General features: G+C 46.7%; 1 protein-coding gene across 10 annotated transcripts in view; it reads right to left on the minus strand.

Annotated features, from left to right (window-relative positions):
* The window catches only part of DYNC2I1 (dynein 2 intermediate chain 1), a 110,464-nt gene that overhangs the window by 30,599 nt on the left and 61,748 nt on the right, over positions 1-18,117 (minus strand). For all 10 annotated transcript variants that reach the window (XM_024790703.2, XM_011729939.3, XM_011729943.3 and 7 more), the window contains 8 exons: positions 16,919-17,007; positions 13,670-13,799; positions 10,211-10,383; positions 9,059-9,221; positions 6,461-6,574; positions 6,298-6,359; positions 5,720-5,771; positions 1,922-1,982 (listed from right to left, as the gene is read on the minus strand). In XM_024790703.2, coding sequence (XP_024646471.2) covers positions 1,922-1,982; positions 5,720-5,771; positions 6,298-6,359; positions 6,461-6,574; positions 9,059-9,221; positions 10,211-10,383; positions 13,670-13,799; positions 16,919-17,007 — 844 coding nt within the window. The remainder of the gene's footprint in view (positions 1-1,921; positions 1,983-5,719; positions 5,772-6,297; positions 6,360-6,460; positions 6,575-9,058; positions 9,222-10,210; positions 10,384-13,669; positions 13,800-16,918; positions 17,008-18,117) is intronic.

The following is an 18,117-nucleotide window of genomic DNA, read 5'->3' on the forward strand; positions in this document are numbered from 1 at the left end:
CTGCAATCACATAACGTTTACTCGTCTGCCTCCTTCTCGGAGCACCTTGAAGGAAGATGCTCCCCACTAGTGCTACAAAGCCTGGCACACAGAATAAGCTCAATATGGTTGGTTGAGCAGAGTCTGAGGGAACATTTATTATGCGTGGATCTCAGGAAGACACTGCTAAGAGTTTTTGGGTATGAAAAAACCAAAACGTCGGACACATTACACACTTTCCTTCAAAGAGTGTGTGTGCAGTTAAGTACAGGAGAAGCTGATAATTAAAGATAAATACAACACACAGTATAAAGCGGTAAGGACCCTAGCAGAGATAAAAAGTCGTAAAGAAACTCAACAGGGGAACTGCAGAGGCTACAGGGGTCAGGGGCTCGCTCAGGAACCATGTACGTTTGGCTCTGCAATACAGTAAATGACTTTTTAAAATATAACTCTCTTTCATAATTAGTTGTAATTACTAATTACAACTGTAGTTGATTTAAAGTCTCCAAGCATGCATGAATTCATTAACACAACCCACAGGTTTTCTGATTAGGAAGAACCAGGCCCAAAAATTTTTCAAGGGTAATTCACATGTTGATAGTTGACCCCTGAGTGCAGTAAACGATAAGAGATACTTTAAGAAATAAATCAACGGCCGGGCGCGGTGGCTCACGCCTGTAATCCCAGCACTTTGGGAGGCCGAGACGGGCGGATCACGAGGTCAGGAGATCGAGACCATCCTGGCTGACACGGTGAAACCCCGTCTCTACTAAAAAATACAAAAAACTAGCCGGGCAAGGTGGTGGGCGCCTGTAGTCCCAGCTACTCGGGAGGCTGAGGCAGGAGAATGGCGTGAACCCGGGAGGCGGAGCTTGCAGTGAGCTGAGATCTGGCCACCGCACTCCAGCCTGGGTGACAGAGCGAGACTCCGTCTCAAACAAAAAAAAAAAAAAAAAAAAAGAAATAAATTAACATAAAACATATAAATACCACAAACAATATTTATACATTTGTGAAGAATTTTTTTTTTTTTTTTTTTTGAGACGGAGTCTTGCTCTGTCGCCCAGGCTGGAGTGCAGTGGCCCGATCTCAGCTCACTGCAAGCTCCGCCTCCCAGGTTCACGCCATTCTCCTGCCTCAGCCTCCCGAGTAGCTGGGACTACAGGCGCCCGCCACCTCGCCCGGCTAGTTTTTTGTATTTTTAGTAGAGACGGGGTTTCACCGTGTTAGCCAGGATGGTGTGAAGAATTTTTATGTCATATTAAGTTATGTGAGTAAAAGCAGAAATCTAAATCTCTGAATAAAACTTTTTATCAATGTTTCCGGTTCCTGAAACTTTTAAGTTTGGGGCGGCATGAAAACTGAAGAATAGTTAAATAGGACCAATTTAAAAGACAGAAAATAACCTCTACTTAAACACAAAATGTTAGCTCTACACCTGGAAGCTGCATCTATTACATTCACTCATTAATAATAGACTAACAAGGCCAGGTGTGGTGGCTCATACCTGTAATTCCAGCACTTTGGGAGGCCGAGGCGCGTCCATCACCTGAGGTCAGGAGTTTGAGACCAGCCTGATCAGTATGATGAAACCCCGTCTCTACTAAAAATACAAAAATTAGCCAGGCATGGTGGCGGGCACCTGTAATCCCAGCTACTCAGGAGGCTGAGGCAGGAGAATCGCTTGAACCAGGGAGGCAGAGGTTGCAGTGAGCCGAGATTGCGCCACTGCACTCCAGCCAGGGCAACAAGAGCGAAACTCCATCTCAAAAAAATAGAAAAATAAAAATAATAGACTAATAAAACAGTAAAAAAAACAATGTGAGAAAATGGACGTCTTCATCACAAAAGCTCGCCATTTACCATATATGCAATTCCCCAGTGTTATTTTCCTTCTAGGTCTTTGTGAAATAGTGAAGTGTTTTCCCTCACATCTTACCTGTCACCCAACTGGATCAGAGCACTATGTACCAGCTTGACCCTCCCTCCAGGCATCAGGCCTAAAAAAAAGATGAACCAAAATCAATGCACCTTTCAATAGAAGCTAAATCAAAATCTAGTTATAGTTGCCTGGAATCATTTTTCATTGCCTAAATATCTGTGTTACGAAATAACATCAAATGCAAATCAATACACAGCATCCCTTCCGTCCTCTGGGTGAGGTTCATGTATACTCCCTTAGGAGAAGAATCCAGAATTCGCAGTTCAAAGTCTTATGGGAAGAAAGATTGTAGAACCATGATCTGAGAGCCTTTATATCTTTAGATCTGATAAAATAAGGGCGGTAAGCAATCCGTACATGCGTATGAATGTACATACACTAAACAAGCCTTAGATCACAGCAGCAAACGTTGCCCTGTGAATGTCTACCGAGGCTCCAACGCCTACAGGAAAGTTGCAGGACCTCTCCTTCCACCATCCCAGAGACTCAGAAATCTGCTGGTCTCCAGGCAGAACGTACAGAAGGCAGAGTGGCTCCTCAGCCAAGTGCATCTGGCCTCACTCTTTGTTCCAGCAGCTTCTCCAGCTTCCTTCTCAAACAACACAGAGCCACGGCTCTGAGGCCTGACTGCTTTTCTTTTCCTTCCCTGAAAGCATTCATGGCTACAGCTCTGGCTCCTTGGCCATCCACTGGTTTTGCCTCCTATGTCTGCTCCCAATATCACTTTTTCTCTAAAACTACCGCAAGGAGAAAAATTAGAAATCTATGGATGTTAAAACCCAAATTCTGGGTAAGGCATTGCCTAGAACTCTGGGGGCAGGTGAATTAAAAGCAGATAGAAATAAACCCAATCTGCAGCTGGGCCGGGTCCCTGTAGCTGCTGCGTATCTCCTGCCAGTCACAACCACAGTGAAGAAGGGTCAACGCTGCCATTCACAAATGTGTAGCTTCCCGGCACACCCCCCACCTGGCATCTCGGCTCCCACACCACCGGCCATGGGCAGCTTTTCTGGCCGGGCCCTCCCACTGGCCCCTACATGCCACAGCCCACAGGCAGCCTTTCTGGCCAAGCCCTTTCCAGCTGGGCCCCTACACGCCACCGCCCACGGGCAGCCTTTCTGGCCAGGCCTTCCCACTGGCCCCTACACGCCACCGCCCACGGGCAGCCTTTCTGGCCGGGCCCTATTGCTGGGCCTCCGCTCCAGGAAGTCCACCGCCAGTCGCCCTCTCCCGGACTGGGGTCTTCGCCCAGGTCTCCTAGCACCTAGGACTGGACCTCGCTTATGCAGAGAACGCTTCATAAAAAGATGCTGGCTGCCTCCTTCTGAGACTTGAGCTCTCCAACAGCCACTCATCCAACGCCTACACAAAGAGCTGGCAGCCACCGTGAACAACGGGCTGGTCTGAACGTCCTCCCTTCCTAAAGGCAAGGCTGGAACATGGTAGCAATTTTGGTAAGTGGTTCAGTGAAGAAAGGGTGTTTCTATACAGCAATATTTTTAAATGAAATACTCACCCTCCAGGATATTCTTTATATGATTATCATGTACTACAAAACATTTGTATGCAAATACTTTTTATGCAAAATGATTTTGTCTCCATAGCCAGATTATCACCTGACTATGGACAGAAATGATCTCCTCAGTACCATCCGTAATTGTTTGACAAATACCTTGATCACATAACAAGTTAATGGTACAACCAGCCTCAAGGCAAACTCTCAAGGTCACAAGAGTTCTGGGCATCAGGCCGGGCGCGGTGGCTCAAGCCTGTAATCCCAGCACTTTGGGAGGCCGAGACAGGTGGGTCACGAGGTCAGGAGATCGAAACCATCCTGGCTAACACGGTGAAACCCCATACAAAAAAAAAAACTAGCCAGGTGAGGTGGCTGCGCCTGTAGTCCCAGCTACTCGGGAGGCTGAGGCAGGAGAATGGCGTAAACTCGGGAGGCGGAGCTTGCAGTGAGCTGAGATCCGGCCACTGCACTCCAGCCCGGGCGACAGAGCGAGACTCCGCCTCAAAAAAAAAAAAAAAAAAAGAGTTCTGGGCATTTGGGGCAGAACCCTGGGTGTGAAGGGGGGGCTGGTGCTGAGACCGACTGTGTGGGTCTCACCCCATCACTAACCCAACCCATGACCTGTGTGCATTGAGAAGGAAGCACCAGGACCCCTGCCAGGCTCCCTAGCTCTGACGCTCCAGGATTCTAGGGGCAGCCTGGAGTGGACAACACAGAGCAGAATGGTTCCATGAGCAGAGGGTGCCGCATGAAGAACACATTGAGAAACATGGTGATTCCACCTCTAAAGCATCTACCAGTGAAAAGAACGCCACGATTGTCTTATTTTTACTGAAGTCAGAATCAAGAGTCAATTCGTAAGGGCCACCACAGACATGTGAATACAGAGCACACAGCATTTGCTCCAAGGGCCAAAGCGCCCTCTTCCCGAATCTCAAGAGGTTAGGAACAAAGCCGGTCTCATTCATATTATTTTTTGCCAGATCTACACGGGAAAACACCCCTGATACAAGCAAGGTGGAAGGGGAGCTCATCATTACAAACTGGGTGGTGGGAAGCCAATGAGGTGAGAAGGAAGTTGAGATCAAAACATGGGCTAATCTCAACCACAGAACACAACAGGACTGAATTACTCCATCACTTCTGAGCCCTTTCTGGAACTGAAAATCGTACTCCATAGCATCAAGAGCAGCCAACTGTGAGAGGTGCTGTTAGCTTTGCTTCAAGTCACTTCTGCTCTGCCCAGACCCGGGGACCTTTGCCATCCTGGGATCCAGTCTAACAGCCCTCAGGGGCAGCATCCAGTGTTCCTGATACGCCCTGGGGTTGTGAATCCAAAACTGAAAGGAAGAAGCCCCAAAATGAATGCGCACTGAAAGACTCGGACACCTGAAATATGTAGGAAACAGCTGCAGAACACGGCTGTCCTGGACTTGTCTGACAGAACTGAATGGTACTCAGTTGTAAACAGAACTCATTAAATCCTACTAAAATCAAAACATTCACTCAGAGGCTGGATGTGGTGGCTCACGCCTGTAATCCCAGCACTTTGGGAGGCCAAGGCAGTGGATCACCTGAAGTCAGGAGTTTGAGACCAGCCTGACCAACATGGTGAAACCCTGTCTCTACTAAAAATACAAAAATTAGCCAGGCCTGGTGGTGCACACCTGTAGTCCCAGCTACTTGGGAGGTTGAGGCAGGAGAACTGCTTGAACCCAGGAGGCAGAGATTGCAGTGAGCCCAGATCACACCACTGTACCAGCCTGGGCGACAGAGCAAGACTCTGTCTCAAAAAAAAAAAAATTTTTGATTATTCTAGTTAATTGAGACACCTGTTCAACAGTTGATACGGTTATATGACATACAACTTTAATTTTCATTTTTCAGGTAGTAATTTATATTTTTCAAAGCAGTTATTGGTATTTTTTTTTTTTAAACAGAGAAACAAGGTCTCATTCCATCACGCAGGCTGGAGTGCAGTGGCAAGATCATGGCTCACTGCAGCCTCAATCTCCTAGGCAATCCTCCCGCTTTAGCCTACCAAGCAGCTGGGACTACAGGTGTGCACCACCACGCCCAGCCAATTTTTGAATTTTTTGGTACAGACGGAGTCTTACTATGTGGCCCAGGCTGGTCTCAAATTCCTGGGCTCAAGCGATCTTCCTGCCTCAGCCTCTCCCAGCAGGCATGAGCCACTGCGCCTGGCCATACTTATCAGTGCCTTTAATCTCTATTCATTTTAGAAAACACTAAAATTCATTTTTTTACTTAATAGTTACCTAAATCACTTACTGAACCTGCGATGTCTGCCTTTGGTAATTCAACAACCACCTAAAAATAGAACATTGAAAATGAATATTGATACATTTTATAATTCTGACACAACCTAAGCAAAGCATAGCTCTAATTAAGATGGAGTGCTATATTAGGTACTACAACGTAACTGCTCCAGAAAAAGACACTGATCTTTAGCCTCAGAACTAATGCTCTACAAGCTGACTCCTTTGCTTTGATCTCCTCGTGTTCTCTTCACTTGGTGACTTAATCAACCGTCTTGGCGCATCCTCCAGGACAAGCCAATCCAGTGTGACCTGGGCCCTAACATTTTGTTCCCTTCCCACTTTCATTCCACGTTCCCAAAGCCCTGTGTGCAATTCCTATTTCGCTGTCATGAAAGGGCCCCAAACTTGCCATGTGTGACCTTCTGCATCCCTTCTGCTCAGGACCAGTAAGCCGTCTTGCTCTCCATTTCCCACTATAGCTAATTGGGCCTTGCCCCCTGCGCCATTCAGGCGCCACCCCCACCCAGACCACCTCACTCAGGCCCCGCATGTGCCTGGCCCGGACCACTACTCACCCACACATTGAGAACCCCACTCTCATCCAAGGAAGCGATGTGGAAGGACAAACCTGACATTTCTGATGAAAACAGAAACAAAAAGAAAGAAATGGCTTTACATAAGGAAACCATATTTCACAACTAGTGATTAAGAATTTTAAGAAAGCGAAGAATCACGTACCTTCCTGAGTCGAAAAGGGTGAAAGCACAAAGCTCTGCTTTTTGTGGACGGACGTCGAGATAGGTTCTACTGCTTGCAGAGGGCTTTGGTGGTTTACTGAGGTAAGGATTCCATCTGGAGTTCAAAATCCCACAGCACCCACGTGTAAGTAATAAGTTGCAGAAATGTAGCTGGCATCACACATGGACAAACATGAGGTGCTTCTGGGTCTCACAAATCTGACTCTCTCCACACATCTTCCCAAAACACCCCAGGACCAACATGGACCACACACGACTGACACAGGACCACAACTTTCACATTCCTAGGACACAGGGGCCCCAGCCCCCGCTCTCCAGTAAGAAAGCGTCAGTTCCCACAGAGCTCCCTGGCCCTGTGGGTCTACGGGTCTGGAGGGCAGGAAGAAAGCTAAAGCCCACCACCCAAAGACAGCATGCCACACAGCCCGAAAGAAAACTCAGACAGAGAGAGTCTCTGCGAGGCCAGATCCTGGGGGTCACTCAAGCAACTGAGGGGAAGGAGCTGGGAGGCAGAGGAGGTCGGAGCAGCATGGCTCATGGGAAGGGGAATGTGACCAGGAAAGAGAGGTGACCTCCACACACACCCGACAACTGCCAGAAGAGGGAAATCCAGGCATTTGCAAAACCAAAGGAACGGCAAACCCACTCCACCTACCACCTTAAGGCACAATGCCCACTAAAAAGATACCTGTCACGAATCAACAAAGCAAAGCTCACTGACTTAAAATATCCATCTACGGAATGCCTATGAGCAGAAAAAAGCCAAACTCCATAGAAAGCTACTATAAGAAGAAAACAGAAAAAAATGTAATCAAAGCATTTCAGCTGATGAAAATTCTCCCTCCTAAAAACAAGCACAAGGCAAAAGACACAAAACTCAACGTTCCAAATGGAATCACATCTCCTCAAAGGGCATCTAGAAACATATCAAAACAACAAACAAGAAAAAAAAACCGGGAATCAGAAATCAAGAACAGAATTGGACCCAAGAAAGCAAGAAATGAAATGAGAATTGGGATTGAACTCGGGAAAAAAACTGAAGAAAAAGACAAAATCATCTCAGAAATTAAGAAGAAATTATAGGGTGTTTAAGGGAAAGGACCCAGATGAAGCGCTGATGGCTTGACTGAGGAAAGGGCTGGTCTCTCGGGCGAGAATTTGGTTCCTCTGACTCATGGTCTGAATCAGAAGTTCCACAGCTCCTCACTACTGAGAGTTTATTTAAAACTTTGTAGGTTTTATTGATAATATTTCAAAGACAAGGCCAGGCGCTGTGGTTTATGCCTGTAATCCCAGCACTTTGGGAGGCCGAGGCGGGCAGATCACCTGAAGTCAGGAGTTCAAGACCAGCCTGACCAACATGGAGAAACCCCGTCTCTACTAAAAATAAAGAAATGAGCCAGGCATTGGTGGTGGGCACCTGTAATTCCAGATACTCAGGAGGCTGAGGCAGGAGAATCGCTTGAACCCAGGAGGCAGAAATTGCAGTGAGCTAAGATCGCACCACTGTGTTCCAGCCTGGGCTACAGAGCCAGACCCATCTCAAAAAAAAAAGGAGGATGCATTTTAATGGAATAATTTATTTGTATGTATAGTCTAGAGGTTTACTGTTTTTGAAAATGGTGCTGCATTCAAAAACTTTTTAGTAATAGCAGCAGCAGTTAGAAAAGGCGAAGATTATTTATTTAAAAGATATCTTTTAAAATAGCATCGCAACCCAAAAGTTACCTGTAAATTCAAACAGTCTTAACAGTGTAATATTGTCCCACACAGAGGGGCACAATTCATGGTTGGGGAATTTAAAAAGTGCCTCTCTTATGTACAATGTACAGATACACATGTCAAACACAGACAGACACGCAACATATCTACGATAAGAAAGCCACACAGAGGGGTGAGTGATGAGCTTGGCCTGCACCTTCAGTCCACAGCACCCCAGCCCCTACGGGAAGAGGTGGTGCAGGGCGTGGCATGGGGTCCGAGGGCAGGCCCCGCCATGTGGTCAGCGTGACCTCAGACGAATGCTGCATCTTCCCGTGGAGCTGGGACTCAGGACTATCAGGGGAATTAAATGAGATGATGTACGCTACGCACCAGGGCGAGTCCCAGAACATAGGAAACACTTATGCCGGGTGCCTGCTGTGGTGTCTGGGCACGGCGTGGTATGAATGTCCACCCGAGTCAAGCCGAGGCTCAGGGAGGCCCAACTGTGCTGGTTCCAGGCAGCACTCAGGGTGACTGGCTTTGCTCACGTGAGTGTGAGTTACCTTTGTCCTGGAGGACACACGTGCCAAGATGCCTCAAGCTACTTTAAAACTAAAGGTAATATCATTGAGGATTTTTTGGAATCCATAAATTTAATAAGAAAGGAAATTCGAGTCATTCTTGGCCACTGCATAATCATGATTAGAATTGATTTTTGTTTTTTATATTTGTCAAATGCCTCTTTTGCCCATGAGTCAGACCCCATCCTCTGAGACAATGTGAATAAGTAAATGCAAATTCATGTAAAGCTTTGTTCCTCAAATCTGTGTGGCTTTTTTAGAAGACACACAATTGGCAGGTGGATGACACTGACCGGTGGAAAACGTGGCCGTCCGGAAGGTCCAGAAACCATCGCTCAGCTTCATAGAGTGATGCAACCTTGAGTCTTCTCTCAAATCCCAGACGACGACTGAGCCGTGCGCTGTTCCGGCAAACAGTAAAAATGCTTTGAATGGGCTCAAGCAGCAACACGTGACCTAAAAGACAAATGCACAGAAAGCCAATGACTGAAGAATATGAGAAGCATGCTCACAGAAGCTGCATTTACTGAGTGAGGTGTCTGACCATGTTTCACTTTGCACGGGAGTCACGTGCAGGACACGGTAAGCAGAACGTGAACTCCCACACAGAAATAAAAGGTGGCTTGTCAGGTTCCTGAAATAACAGGGATGAGAAACCAACCCCGTAGGCTTGTTATGATCACAAATGCAAGGTGCTGACACTCATCTGGTCACACAAAGCCTGCCAGGAGCCCATCCACTCAACCCAATCAGCTGAACCTCAAAAAAGTAGCAGTTCCATCCTGCACCGTTTTACTTACATCTTGTATTACAAAAGTTACAATTTCAACAGTTTTTCTACAATTTTTGTGGAAATCAATGGTTTTGAGGCCAGGGAATACATAACATAACTAGGAAAATACAAATGCACATTTTCCCAAACATAGAGAGGCAGCCCCGACCCCTCACTGCACAGTCCTCAAGCCTCAGTGCCAGCCTCCTAGGCGGTGAATGGGAAGCCTCCGGAAGGACTCTGAGCGACAGCACACTTCAACACAGTCTAAGAAACCTCAACGCAGTCTGAGAAACCTCTAAACCACTCAGGACCGAAACAGTGCAAGACAGAAAAACAGGCAACGAGGGCCCCAGAGCTATGCCGAGCGTGGCCAGTATTTTCATTCAGCCTATAACTACCTCCATTTCCTAATTCTCAGCTGACCTAAAGCGGTACTCTGTGAAAATTCTCGTTTGCTCATTTTGAACTACGAATTTCCAGAGTCAAAACGAGCACACCCACGCGTCTCACTGCACCCACAGCACAGCTGAAGCCAGCTGTGAGAGGCAGAGAATGGCCCGTAAGTTCCTACCCACCTCCTGTCCCTGCGCCTCTCCCCATGCCTGCACCTTCACGCTCTGTCCACCGCCCATCCTCCCATCAAATGCGCGACTCTCCTCCTCAGCTGTACCTGGGACTCACATATCAGAACCTTCTGTGGCCCTGAAGGCTGCCAAATATCCCACACACACAGGACGTATTTGCTGTCCAGCAGGGGCACAAAGGCCTTCTCGGGTAAGTCGTGAACGGAGACCACCATCTGCCTCTGAACTCGGGAGGCGTGCAAGGAGGATACTTTTCGATCTAGGGAGAAGAAAAATATGTTCACATTTTAGTGAGCTAAATTAACACACTTCCGAATACTCAAAAAAAAAAAAAAAAATCAGCTTCATGAAGAAACAAACATGGTCCTTTCAAAACCAACATACATGAAACATAGGTTTTGATGAATGGCCACAGCCTATGCCCGAACACTCTGTCCAAGCTGACCTCACAGTCTGGCTAAAACGTGGTAGCATGCAGCCCAAGACACCTGTGGCTCCACTAACGACTCACACAGAAACCAGCTGCCCACCACATGCCAGGAGTCAGGATCTCAGAGCTGGGAGGCACTGGAGTGAGCCTGGCCACCCCTCTGCTTCAGAACATTGCTAATACACCAGCTGCAGGGGTTTCAGCATTGGAACACCACGTGGCACACTGCTTTCCTCAAAGGCTGCGTGGGGCTGAGCGCCGTTCCAGACGCTGCTCCACCTGGCGAGGGACTGCACTCCAAGGCATTACTGTTGCCACTGCTGGCCATGCCAGCGGCTCCCACACATCGGCAGAAGATGGAGATGGAGTTCATGAAATAGAAGGATGGGAAGTCCACGACTGGCGATAACTTCAGTCAAAGAACCGGACCGCGCCACTGGCAGGCGCCAAATCAATGTGGAAAGCAGTACCCGGTCAACCCCGGCCACACGCACACGCCACAAACCTCTCAGCCCCACAGTTCACATCCTGCTACCCACACCATCCACACCTGGGTCACGACGTCCCCTCCGATTCCAGGGAACCCTCTTTCTACCTCATCACAATCGCTCATAGCTGCAGCCTTCTGGGGCCACTTCCACCAGCAAGCGTCAGGTCTTCTTCCAGGTGCCATATTTAATAGATGTTTTTAGTGGGATGAGGTTCTCGAGTGCTGTGACCTGACCCTGTTTTCTCCTAAGCCCTCTGGTTTTTATTGGCAATCTTCCACAGGGTAGAGACTTTTAGGAACGTGTACCTCCTGTTACAGCGGAACTATGATGGCAACCAAGGCCTGACCCATCGCTGCCCCGACCTCACCTCCCGCTGGCCACCGTGGTCTCCTCGCTTCTCCCCAAGGCACAGGTGTGCCCACCACTCAGGCCTGTGTGCATGTGGCCCCTCCTCCAGAAGCTCCCATCTCCTTGTGGCCCCTCTCTCATCTCTGTCCGGTTTTCACTCACAGTGAGGCCTCCTCTATCAGAACTGTATTTTTCTCCTTAGAACTTAACCCTCTCGGATAGACTGTATGTTGACCTGTGCAGCCAGTGCAGAGTCTACTTGACCCGCCGAAACACAAGTTCAGGAGGGCAGAGTTGCTGTCGTCCTACTCACTGCTGAACTGCAGCTTCCTGACAGTGCCCAGGGCATGGCACCCCCTACGGATGTCGTTCATTCGTCAGATGAACGACCCGCCGGCTGCGTCATTCTGCCGCGTGTTTTAACAGTGATGGGGACGACCCGCCGGCTGCGTCATTCTGCCGCGTGTTTTAACAGTGATGGGGACGACCCGCCGGCTGCGTCGTTCTGCCGCGTGTTTTAACAGTGATGAGGGTACTGGGTGGATCCTAGGAAGGCTGAAGGATCTCTACATCTGATCACAGATCAGAATCTAATGTGAGTCAAATCCTGGATTTGCAGGGTGAGACAACCCACACATTCCATCTCATGCTTCTCTTGGAGTCTCATGTTCCTTCTGCTATCTCAATATTCATTTTACCAAAACACAAAAATAAGCAAACAAGACCTTCTGCTCCTTGAACATGTGGGAAGTGCAGTACACACACACACTTCACGTGTTCCCGACGGAGGCCCGGTGCTGTGGTACGCACGCACACTTCACATGTTCCCCGACGGCAGCCCGGCTCTACGGTACGCACACACACTTCACGTGTTCCCGATGGAGGCCACGCGCTGCAGCACACATACACACTTCACGTGTTCCTGAGGGAGGCCGCGCTGCAGCACACATACACACTTCACGTGTTCCTGAGGGAGGCCGCACTGCGGTACACACACACACACACACTTCACGTGTTCCTGATGGAGGCCGCACTGCGGTACACACACACACACACACTTCACGTGTTCCCCGACAGAGGCTGCGCACTGTGGTATGCACACACACTTCACGTGTTCTCCAACAAAGGCCGCATGCTGTGGTACACACATGCACATCATGTGTTCTCCGACGGAGGCAGCAGCACTGTGGTACACACACACACTTCATGTGTTCTCCAACGGAGGCCATGGCGCCATTGCCGCTCTCATGCACCTGCTGTCACTGCTCAGCGTCAGCTCTCTGGGGGCCGCATACACTCGGTTCCCTTCTTGGTGTGTGCTGGGTGTGGGAGTGTGGATGCCAATGTGTTGAATTACACAGGTACAGAGATTTATTTTTCTAACAGGAAAAGAAAACTCTCTCAAAGAATGTGAAGACTTGTTAAATTAACAATGCCATTTTTGTTAAACTGAAATCTCTGCATAGCAGGCAGGATGGAAGAAATGCCTAGAACAGTGGTACCAACTGCTCTGGCCTCACACATGCCCTGAAGCACGTTTGCCCTGCAGCACCCCTGCACCTGCTGCCAAGCGGACGGCCACACACACCGCCCCTGCTGGTTCTCCACAAAAACCAGGACCATGGCTGCCCTCTGGTACCTGACAGCCACTTTTTCAGAGACAAAGAGGTTACTAGCTCAAGAAATTTAAATTTGGTCTTGCAAATGCAGTTTGTCTGAAGTGATTAAACAGTTACATGCAACTGCACTTTTTTTTCTGTTTGAGATCCTGGGTTTTGCTTCCCGTTTTATGTTCCATAACCACGGATCAACCTAAAAATCTAATTCTATCTACACTAAATGTTAAGCATCTTACTCGTATCTATGTCTAAACTATTAACACAATTTTGACCTGAACACTCTCTCATGCTCGTCCAACTATTTCTTCTACTCTATCTCATGAAAAGAAACTGAGTAACTGGAAGAGAAAAGAAAATAGGATTTCAAACACATAGAAAATCTCAGTTCCCATTCATTTAAACAATCTCACTTGTTTACATTACTGTGGATCCCTCTTCTATTCATCTTATTAAAATCCTTAATCACAAATTTAACATACACACTTAAGGGGGAAAAACTAACCACTCACTTTTGAATTCTGCAGAAACTCAGTCTTTCTCAATTTTATGTACAGTAAACCCCATCACATTAAAATAAAATGTAATACTACAAATTATTATTTCAACATGAATGTTTAGTCACTGGATTTAAAATCGTATTTGAGAACAGCCTCTTACTTTGAAGGAATGGCAGGCTGGTGTTCAGCTGAGATGAGCTGTCACTAAAATACAGGGCCCTGTCTTGAGCCCTAAGATTCCAGCTGGGTTCAGCTGCCAAGCGATCCTCTTCCAGCAAAACAGCCATCACCTGTCAGACATAAGTGAGTAGTCTTTAATAAAAACTTTACAAAGGACTATCTTTTCCCAAAAAAAAAATTACCTTTTCATCTTATCCAGATCTGCAAATAACTGCCTAGATCCACGACACTATCATAACTACAAGAAAAACGATATGGTCCTTTATGCACAATACTGAAAACTAATACAATAAGATTAACTAAAACAAACTCCACAAGAGAACCATCATTTGCCCTGAATGTTGTTTTTCATGCCACATACACTGCTAAAAATCACAGTGGGAGGAAGGGCTGGATATCCAGCATTTATAAATGAACAAAGCAGTGTAAAGAACAGTCATGAACCCACTGAGTCTCTCTCACCGGGTTTCGGTAAAAAGCCAGAGTGAGTGGTAAAACACTGTCATCGTTCCAGGAGCATCCTTAGGATTTGACGGTGCAGAGAGAGATTGGGAGACACAACAGGACTGATGGAAAAAGAACTAGAAATGTTCCTGAGAACTAACAGAAGGAAAGTGAGGAAGGCAGAGGGTGTTCAGTGAGAAGCGACAGGATTTGTGTGAGGAAGAGGGGGCTGCGTAGTAAAAACTGAGGTCAGCAAGTGTTCAGTGGGAACTGACGTGACCTGAACACTCAGGGTCAGGACAGCCGGGAATATTGAGTGAGAACTGACAGAATATGGGAGAGTGGGAGATAGGAAATGCTGAGTGAGAGCTGACTGTGTGAGAGTGACGAAGGCAGAAACAGACAGTGAAAGCCGAACGTACGGGAGTGAGGAAGGCAGAGAATGTTTCATGTGAACGGACAGAACAGGAGGGCGGGAGGCAGGAAACATTGAGTGAGAATTGATAGGATTCGTGCCAGAAAGGGAACCTGTAGTGAGGACTGACAAGATGGGTGGGAAGAAGGAAGAAAATGTTAATGAGAACTGACGGGAAGAGAGTATGGAAGGCAGGAGATTTGAAGTGAGAAATGACAGGATGGGAACGGGCAAGAAAAGGAGTATTTAGTGAGAGATGGAGGGTGGAGTGTGGAGGGCAGGGAGTGTTTAGTGAGAGGCAGAGGGTGGAGTGTGTAAGGCAGGGAGCGTTTAACGAGACTCGATAGGATCTGTGTGAGGAGACAGGAAGTGTCTTGTGAGAAACACCGGACGGGAATGAAGAAAGCAGGGAGTGTTTACTGAGGACCTGCAGGAGTGTGTCCAGGACACAGACCAGACAGGAGAGCTGTGAGTTCAGGGATGGCCCCAGGCTGGTCACCCTCTGTCCTCCCTCCTTCCCTATCCACCTCACCTTGCACCCAAGCGCTCTCTCATCTTAGAGATGAGAACTTACACTAGAACTTAGAACTAGAACACTTAGAACTTACACTAAAACAAAATGTGATACAAATCATAAATCGTGTAAAATCAGAATCATATTTCGTAAACCATAGATTCCTACATAATTGCAACAGAGTGACTACATGACCACCACGTGCTCAGATTAGTGTCTGAGAATCATCCATAATGTCAATCAGCACGTCGATGCTTCACAAACATCCTTAATCTCAACAGTGTGTTGAGGTTTCACAATCATCCTTAATGTCAACCGGCATGTCCAGGTTTCACAATCATCCTTAATGTCAACCAGCGTGTTGAGGTTTCACAATCATTCTTAATCTCAACCAGTGTGTCAAGGTTTCACAATCATCCTTAATGTCAAGTGTGTCAAGGTTTCACGATCATCCTTAATCTCAACCAGTGTGTCGAGGTTCCACGATCATCCTTCATCTCAACCAGCGTGTCGAGGTTCCACGATCATCCTTCATCTCAACCAGCATGTCGAGGTTCACGATCATCCTTAATCTCAACCAGCGTGTCGAGGTTCACGATCATCCTTAATCTCAACCAGCGTGTCGAGGTTTCACGATCATCCTTCATCTCAACCAGCGTGTCGAGGTTTCACGATCATCCTTAATCTCAACCAGCGTGTTGAGGTTTCATGATCATCCTTAATCTCAATCAGTGTGTTGAGGTTTCACAATCCTTAATGTCAACCAGCATGTCGAGGTTTCAAATCATCCTTAATCTCAACCAGCGTGTCAAAGTTTCACAATGTCCCACTTCAGTGCTGCAGCAGACTCAAGTGCTTCCACACAAGAAAGTGATGAGACAGCTGGGGAAATGTGAGTGCCGACTTCACAGCTGACTGCATTTTAAGTTATTACTAATTACTCTTTTAGACACTCTCTGCTTTTTGAGATTCATAATGAACTCTATTTGGAGGCAAAGTTAGATGATTGGGATTTGTTTCAAAATAACCGATGGGGTGGGTGGTGGAGTGGGCAGGGGGGTCAGACGAGCCCCACGGCCATGAGGTGATAACCACTAAAGTACCTGCAGCTTCACAGGCCTCTTTCATGTCTCTCTGTATGGATTTAAAATTTTTCTCCGTTTATAAATCAGCTTACAAAATCAGAAGTTTATTATTTTCAAATGCCCTAGATTTATGCTTGCCTTGCCAACTTCACGTCTGCTTGTTAGTCTCTAGTTGTTTTAAAATGTAAGAAATTAATAGGCCAGGCGCGGTGGCTCAAGCCTGTAATCCCAGCACTTTGGGAGGCCGAGACGGGCGGATCACGAGGTCGGGAGATCGAAATCACCCTGGCTAACCTGGTGAAACCCCGTCTCTACTAAAAAATACGAAAAACTTGGCAGGCGAGGTGGCGGGCGCCTGTAGTCCCAGCTACTCGGGAGGCTGAGGTAGAAGAATGGTGTAAACCCGGGAGGCGGAGCTTGCAGTGAGCCGAGATCGCGCCACTGCACTCCAGGCTGGGTGACAGAGCGAGACTCCGTCTCAAAAAAAAAAAAAAAAAAAAAAAAAAAAAGAAATTAATAATAAAATTCACAATCCAAATACATACATAGTACTTTAGTGATATACATTTACCCAGTGTCATCCTGCCCACAAGGTCTTTATGAATGTACCACTGATAATTTTTAAGAAAATAATACCTGAAAATGAATAACTGATTCTGATTTATCCAAGCTACAAAGACTTTTAAGATCTTAAAAGCTCCTACGTTTCTATATAGAATGAAACTTAAAGCACTTACACAGAGAACACAACATATTATAGGTTGAGCATACCTGACAAGCCGCCCGCAGAAAGCTACATAACCTCGGAGTATCAATCTTTGGCATAACTGCAGCATCAGAGGTATCTCTTTGTTCACTGCCTAAAAAAAACAGGTTATAAAAAATCAACGAAGCTGACTCTAAAACAGTCATGCATCACACATCTTAGAGTTCAAACAGGCGTAACAAATCAACATTAAGAGTCCTAGAAGGAAAAGGTAGAAAACTTCACGCTATACTCTCTAGATTTACTACTATTAACTCCCCAAAACAATTGCATATTGTTTTATAGAAGTCTGTAATGTATTTAGAAAAACATTCAGGCCAGGCATGGTGGCTCACGCCTATAATCCCAGCACTTTGGGTGGCCGACGCAGGTGGATCATCTGAGCTCAGGAGTTCAAGACCAGCCTGGCCAACATGGTGAAACCCCATCTCTACTAAAAAATACAAAAATTAGCCAGGTGTGATAGCAGGTGCCTGTGGTCCCAGCTACTTGGGAGGCTGAGGCAGGAGAATCAGTTGAACCCAAGAGGCGGAGGTTGCAGGGAGCTCAGATCGTGCCACTGCACTCCAGCCTGGGTGACAGAGCAAGACTTCATCTCAAACAAAACAAAACAAAACAAAAAAACATTCAAAGGAATCAACTGAATTATCATGTAAGTTTAGGTATATTACTTTCTTAAGGTGAGGCTTACCTGAGAAAAGCGGATAATATACATCCCTGACATACAGAGGCAATTCCTTGAGAAAAACCAGTAAAGCATTCAACATGTACATCGCTCCAGAGTACTTAGCAGAAACTATACATTCTAGGGACCTTCAATCTAAATTGATGGAACATTTTTGCAAACGGCACTTAAAATATAAAAATTCTATATTCATGAGAATAGACTTCCCCCAAGTTAAAACCACAGTATGCTCCAAAGATCCAGGGACACACTGGTTGTTTGGAATGTGGAATCTCTCCCTCTACATAGGAATAAAATCTGTCATAAATCCTGGCAATGGCGCAGACTGGGCCTCAAGAGCAGGTTTCCTTCCCCTTGTAGCTCAGCAGCTCTGTGGCTGGTAGTTAGTGTTTCTTTAAAAGAAAATTGGGTACTGATATTGTCACATGCTAACAACCATACAGAGGAGAAAGACAAAATGAGAGTGAACCAGAAAGGGAATAAGTAAAAATAAAACAAAAAATAATGTAAAGAGAGTCA

Source organism: Macaca nemestrina, chromosome 4 (genome assembly GCF_043159975.1).
Source record: "Macaca nemestrina isolate mMacNem1 chromosome 4, mMacNem.hap1, whole genome shotgun sequence".
Lineage (NCBI taxonomy): Eukaryota > Metazoa > Chordata > Mammalia > Primates > Cercopithecidae > Macaca > Macaca nemestrina.